We start from the raw sequence: 7,327 nt of genomic DNA, 5'->3' as shown, positions 1-7,327 counted from the left end.
ATAACATGCAAATTAATGCTAAATATTTCTTACAGCGCCAGTGTCTATGGCGATGGTGAACACTTATCATCAGGTGGCCAATTTGCCAGTTCATCTACTTATTTAAAAAAAAGGCTTTTATGAGCCTGCGCCTAATCGTTTTATGAGGTTGAGGCAATAGAGAGTGCACTTGCGTACTAGTGCACTAAAATGTACTTCGCATTGGCTAGTCTCTCCACAAAATGATCGCTGTTGCCGAATTCGGACCGGAGGACATCAATCATCCTCAACGACATGCACCATATATATATATTTTTTTTTTTTTTTTTTTTTATAGTAAAGGAAGGCGGACGAGCATATGGGCCACCTGATGGTAAGTGGTCACCAACGCTCTTAGACATTGGCATTGTAAGAAATGTCAACCATCGCTTACATATCCAATGCGCCACCAACCTTGGGAACTAAGATTTTATGTCCCTTGTGCCTGTAATTACACTGGCTCACTCACCCTTCAAACCGGAACACAACAATATCAAGTATTGCTGTTTTGCGGTAGAATATCTGATGAGTGGGTGGTACCTACCCAGACGAGCTTGCACAAAGCCCTACCACCAGTTATATATATATATCAAGTAATATAATTTATAGTATCGTTGTATATAAAAGTTAGTTTTTTTAATGATAAAATAATCTTTAAAAAACACAACTAATTCCATGAAAATCCATTTTAATCACATCAGCGGAAATGTTGTTCATGTAAGAATGTTTTTTTTTTAAATAAAACAATAACAATTATAGAAATATAATTATTTTACTTTGTATCATTATAGGTTGTATAAAAATCTCCGAGTTATTGAGTTATATTTAATTATTTCTGATTTAAAAAAAGAAAAATATAATCAATGTAAATTGGTCTAACTACACTTTTTTATTATAAATAAGAGCAAGATTTTAAAGATGGAGTTTATTCTTCAATTGATTAATTTGAATGATGACCATATATACTATCAATTACCTAAGTTAACAATTAAAAGGGCCAGCTACTTCCCGTGGCTACAGTGTAGATACCATTTCTGAAAAAAAATACAAAAAAGTAAATAAAAATAAAAAGTAACATCCTGAAAATGCCTAGGCCAAGGCCTCCTCTTCCTTTGATGAGACGATTTGGGGTTTTTTCCACAATGTTGCTCTATCGTGGGCTGGTAGATTCACATGTGGCAGAATTTTAGTGCAATTAGACACATGCACGAGATGATTTATAAACACAAATTAAGCACATGAAAGTTCAGTTGTGCTTGCCTGGGTTTGAACCCGCAATCATCGGCTTCACCTTGACTTCGATTTCATAAGTTAAAACTGGAGCCAGCTTTGTATCATTACGTCATTGTTTGCTGTAGAATCTAAATGCTAAATGTAGATAATTATTTATAGACAATAATCAATCGCCAAGATTTTCGAGCTGATGTAACTTTCAAATGTTTATAAGATAGCAACTTGTAATAATTATCATATAAATATGATTATACAATAAACAGTATAATGTAACATTTTATATTTACAGTAGGTATATTGTAATTTTATTTCAACGAATAATAATTTATCCAACTGAAATCAAATCCAAATCAAGTTTAAATTATTGCGAAACTAAGACAAACAAAGAGACAAACGTACAGTAAAATTGACATAATATCAAAAAGGTATGACATTTATATCAACAATAACATTCCTCACGATCGTTTTTTAACAAAACAATATATTTTTACACATACAAAATTATCCTATAATAGCTCAACAATATCAATTATTATTAAAATTGACTTACCCTTTTTTACTTAAAATTCCATTACCCATATTAAAAGTCCTACCATTACATTGGTTTATGATAGCTTGCCAGAGATCTGTGCATTCTCTACCGGTTAAGTGATTTGTTCGAATACTCGAAGCAAATAATTGATATGAACGAGAGTGCGAGCATTGATTCGTGTCACAACCTGGCTGCGTTTGACCCCCATTAGAGTAAAAGTCAACATGGGCTATGGGTTCTGTAATACCCCGAGCAAGTATGTTTGTGTGAATTGCTTCAACATATTGGCCAGAACTCCTGTTTAATGCAAACGGATTGCTCCAAAATGGACCAGCAGGGTCGAGTCCTGCAATGAAAGTGTTAAGCTTGTTAGCGTGGTTTTTTTTATTTTGACAATATTTGAATTAAAATAAAAAAAACAAATCTTATATTAATTGTATACTAACCAGTAACCCTAATCGGTCGACCTCCTACTTCCCGCCCAGCATTGCCTACTAAATGAGCTCCAAGACTATAACCGATAAGGTGAACAGTATCCCAATTTCCACCACCGGTACGAATCAGCCATTGCAAGAAGTTTCCAAGAAACCTGCCTGCCGCTGGTACTCTTACAGAAGCACTAACGTAATCACCACTAGCATCGGCCCTCCAGTCAACAACAATTACATTAACGTCAAATACATCTAGAAATGCTGATGTGATCATAGTGTTCACGGGAGCATTGCCATCTCGGCCCCACCCATGAGCTATAACTTTAAGAGGCTTGTTACTATCATAATTTGACGTCCATAATGATATGGCATCTCCGCTCACAATAATTTGTGGTGTGATTGGATTCTGCCTGTAATAAATGTAATAATGTACATATATAATTAAAGATGAACATCATTTCTGGTTCTGATTTTAAATTGATATCTTTTTTGATCGTTTTAATGGATAAGATACCTTTTAGTTTAACTTAATATCATACCTCGTATAAAGCCAATAAGCGTTGTTATCGTTGGAATTTTGTAAATTTTCAAAGACATCTTTTAGAAAATTATTGTATTGTGATAAATTTTCAACCACTATTTTGTCCTCTTCAGTAGAAACACGAGATCGTAACGTGGAGGCAATAACATTGACGGTACACACTAAAAATATAAACAGTACATTAAAATAAGAAAATAATATATATATATAACTTTATATAATGTTTTAATACTTACTCGATGTGATTAAGATGAGAATCTTCAAGATCTCCATATTGTCGCCAATAACACTTGTACTACGACTAAGACAAAGTTTTTTTGCTTTTTAATGTTGTTATTTTATAATCATGCATGTAATTGAATATATTTTTGATAATACCTAATCTCGCTAATGATAAATAAATATAAAATTATTATGCAGATAATCTTTACTTTGCTAATAATGTAATTGCGTGATTACCATATGTATTCCACATGGAAGTTTTGCTTATTTACGATATAATAAGGTCTATGCTTTTGTTAATGATAATGAAGTACGTCAGATACGCCCGTAGAAGTATGATATACAATGTAACTGTTGTAAAACTATTCTTTAATAATTGTGAATGTATAGGTTAATAAAACATTCCTTGTTCAGACAGCAAATACGATAATTTGAATGGATTAGAATAATAATAATGATAATATCCTGGGACATTTTTCACACACGGTCATCTGATCCCAAATTAAGCTTGTACAGAGATATACTACAAATGTACAACTGATATACTACAAATACTATTTTTCTTTTTTAAACATACTTATATAGATTATTGCACCCAATTACACCCAGACTCAGGACAAACAGACATGTTCATGCACGAACTCGAATCGAACCCACAACCTTTGGTGAGAAAGGCAAGCATCCACCAACTACGCCAACCGGCTCGGCAATATTTATTTACCAAAAAGCTTGCAAAATTTTATCTCGTTAAATAATGATCATAAATAACATTTGATTCACAGGACTGGAGACAGGATAAGACATTGGAATTTAGATTATAGTAGTTGATTTAATGCTATCGGGAAACTGTAGTTGGTACTTATGAATATGATGTTGTAAAAGTAATGATATCTTCGGAATCTCCGTTTCTTAAAAATCTTATAATATTAAATGAGCAATTCTTGTTGTTGTTGTCGGACGATTTGGCGCAAATTTTGTATTTATATAAGGTTTTGCTTTTTAAGTTTATCTATATAGGTGTATTTTCTGAAAACAGTTGAAGTTGCACTCCCTAATACTTTCATTGAATTAACCATTTAAACAGTTATAATTATAAAAATAGTCTTTTCTTTAAATAATTCGTTGTCTCTCAAAATATAACTATATATTTCGCCTCTCTTATCTAAAACTCTCGCTTCTTGGGTTAATATTTATAATAATTATTGACAACAGTCAATCATCGATCATATCAAGGAGGATAAAGCACGGCACTCCCGTGCTTTCCAAAGCACGGGAGTGCCGTGCTTTGGAAAGCACGTAAAGCCGTCCTGCGCCTGAAGTCTCTTGTCTCGTGTCGGATTAGGGTCCCATCGGATTATGACAGCGAGGGAATGAATAGAGCATCTATGTTTGCGGCTTATCTCTCTTGAAATTGGACGCCGTGGCCGAAATCAGTCAGATGAACATCATCATCATCAACATCATAAAAAAGTAAATGCGTTATGTAATTTTGGTGAATAATGAGCCTGATATATATAATAAGCAAAGTTTACATGCAATGTTTTTAGCTTTATTTTTTAAATTTCGATTTGTTAATGCATAAAATTTAATTCATCTCTTTATATTCTAAAATAATATTAGTACCATCGTATCTTTCAGATTCATGCTGTCTATTGATGTATTTAAATCCAAAAAGATTTTTAAAAATAATATAATTGAAAAGTATTAACTGAAGGTGAAAAAAACATTTTTGGGGTATTTTAATGTTTTATTACAAGAGTTTATCCAACGTCTTCTTTAGAAAGGCCAGTTGCTACCAGTCCTTAATCCGTAGAGTCCCGCTCTGTAACAATATACACAATTTTTAGCTTTCAAATTAAATGAAATTATTTTAAATAATATTTTTTAGTCTATGCTCTATAACTTACTAAGAATAGCGTATTGATAATAGAAATTTAGTGTGGTGTATTTGTATTCTGATACATGTTTATTTTAATATAAAATTAAAATTTTTAATTAAATAATTAAGATTTTTCAAAATAAAAGAGAAGGAAGTATTCGAAAAAAGGACTCACCCACTTTTTCCCAAGTCACGGTTACCCATACGAAGCTGGTTACCAGTGCAAGCGCTAAGTTGAGCTTGATTAAGATTAGAACACTGTCTCCCAATGAAGTTGTTAAATCTTATACTGGCAGCGAAAAGTTGAGTGGCGCGGCCGTGGGAACAGGTGCTTATAAGGCAACCGGGTTGTGGGTTTCTACCGCCGTTGGGGTAGAAATCAGCGTTAGAGATCGGATCGAAAATACCCAGAAGACCACCATCGGTGTGGATTGATTCAACGTAAACACCGGAGTTACGATTGAGTGCGTTGGAGTTACCACCCCACTGTGGGCCAGCAGGATCCAAACCTGCGAATACAACATTTTTAAAATACCCACATACTTTAGGAAGAATGAAATCGAGGGTTAGTATTCGTATTTAATCAAACACACTTTATTTACGTTAGATTTTCTTACATAGACTATGTAAAAGATCGAGATTATCATTATAGTAATCATTACTGGTCTGAGACCTGCTAGAAACTTAGTTAGTCCAGACCAGCTAACAAGACAACTTCTCAGACCGGCTAGAAACTTAGGCTTACCCTTTTATACAAATTACAGTTCTGTATTTTAATGAATTATATTTCATTTCAATGTTAAAATGACGTTTCATGCTCAACCATACTACACGTAAAATATGAAGTTTATTGTACCTGTGACACGGGCAGCGCGACCTCCGATAGTGCGACCAGCATTGCCAACAATATGGGCGCCCAAACTGAAGCCAACCAAGTGTAGTTGATTCCAGTTGCCACCAGCGTTATTGAAGAGCCATGCTATGAAATTTCCAAGATGATGACCAACATCGGGCACACCGCGGACTGCTGTTGTGTATAAGCCGTTAGCGAGACGGTTCCAGTCCACAACGATCACATTTACGTCTTGAACTGCGAGGAAAGCGGACGTGATCAACGGGTTCATTTCACTGTTGCCATTGTTGTTCCATCCGTGGACTATAACTTTGGTGGGTCTGTTAGCTCGGTAGTTCGAGTTACGGACGGAATTAATGTTTCCATTCACCAAGATCTGACGACTGGTTGGGTTATTTCTGTAATAAATATATGAACGTATTGTAACTAAAATATAAATAGCAAGCCACAGTTGTATGTTTAAAAGACAAAGAAGCCAAATATTTAAGAATTCAAGATAAACTTTCGTGGTTTTTGTAGTGGCATCATTTAATTGTTATTTGGTTGTTTTTATTGTTAAATAAATAAAATAAAAAATCTGTTTAAAAATGAGAAATGTAAATGTAGCAATAAGATTGATATGTATTTTTGAAAAAAATAATAATTGTAAAATAATCCTGTAAGAACTAGAGCAATTAGTCTATTAATAACAGGACATTTTTTTTAATTAAAAAAGTTTATCTGGCTGAGTATGGAATATAAGTTATATCGATATTTGAATAAAGGCATGCGGTTATATTTATGTATTAACATGTTAATCGTAGATATACCAGTTAATAGCAGTTTTATGTGCTACTGCCACCTAGTATCCTATGCTGGACTATAAAACTTGCAAAGTATTTCCTAGTAAGAAGGTATGGTAATAATTATGAAAGATTATTATTGATAAAACTGACCTGGTAAAAAGCCAATACTGGTTGTTGGCGCCATTTCTAGTGTTCAATAGCTCCGTTTCTTCCGCTGGGGCCTGAAGATCTACCAGCTGAGGAACACCTTCGCCATTTGGCATCCAGATGTAACGGCTCACTCCTTCGATATAGTGGCTGTTGTCTCCAGGTACCAAATTAATGGCGCTCCCAGCACACACTATTAAAAATATTTTTAATAAATAAGGCAATGTTATAATATTTGAAATTTGTTTTTATATTTTAAATTCTACTCACATGTTACAGTAGCGAGAAGAACCGTTAAGAGTTTCATGGTGTCAGGTGTTATACGAATTGTTATGAATCTCCGTATTTTTATAAGGGCTATCAACAAAAAAACAATTCAATTTGATTGATCAGGTCTAATCCGATATGTTAAAAATACAAAATAGTTTATATTAAAGATAGTGTGACGACGTATTGGTAGCAATTAAATTATATATATAAGTATACTATCTGCTCGACTCGACTTCGCACAGGTATGATTTATGTTTTATTTCGCATATCTTTTCCAAAATTATTTTATGTGGAATCTGTAAAATAACTTTTAAGGTTTTTGTGAAAATGTTGCATTTGTAATTCTGGATCTGATTCTAAAATGTTCACATCATTTTTATAAAAAGTATTACATAGAGAAAAATAAATTAGAAAAA

At 33.4% G+C, this 7,327-nt stretch overlaps 2 protein-coding genes across 2 annotated transcripts; both read right to left on the bottom strand.

The window, feature by feature from the left end:
* Positions 1–1,006: 1,006 nt before the first annotated feature.
* On the bottom strand, positions 1,007–3,028 carry LOC126781367 (pancreatic lipase-related protein 2-like). The gene is made up of 5 exons (XM_050506327.1): positions 2,992–3,028; positions 2,754–2,916; positions 2,230–2,624; positions 1,802–2,129; positions 1,007–1,052 (listed from the first exon to the last, which is right to left on the bottom strand). The coding sequence occupies exons 1-5, from the start codon at positions 3,026–3,028 to the stop codon at positions 1,007–1,009; spliced, it is 969 nt and encodes a 322-aa protein (XP_050362284.1).
* A 1,725-nt stretch (positions 3,029–4,753) lies between these two features.
* LOC126768162 (pancreatic lipase-related protein 2-like) lies at positions 4,754–6,948 on the bottom strand. Its single transcript, XM_050486109.1, has 5 exons — positions 6,912–6,948; positions 6,645–6,834; positions 5,713–6,107; positions 5,032–5,365; positions 4,754–4,799 (listed from the first exon to the last, which is right to left on the bottom strand). Exons 1-5 carry the CDS (start codon positions 6,946–6,948, stop codon positions 4,754–4,756), a joined length of 1,002 nt encoding a protein of 333 aa, XP_050342066.1.
* Between the last annotated feature and the right edge of the window lie 379 nt (positions 6,949–7,327).

The sequence above is a fragment of the Nymphalis io genome, chromosome 1 (genome assembly GCF_905147045.1).
Source record: "Nymphalis io chromosome 1, ilAglIoxx1.1, whole genome shotgun sequence".
In the NCBI taxonomy this organism is placed as follows: domain Eukaryota; kingdom Metazoa; phylum Arthropoda; class Insecta; order Lepidoptera; family Nymphalidae; genus Nymphalis; species Nymphalis io.
The sequence above is the reverse complement of the archived record's forward strand: the minus strand, read 5'-3'. Positions and strand labels throughout refer to the sequence as shown.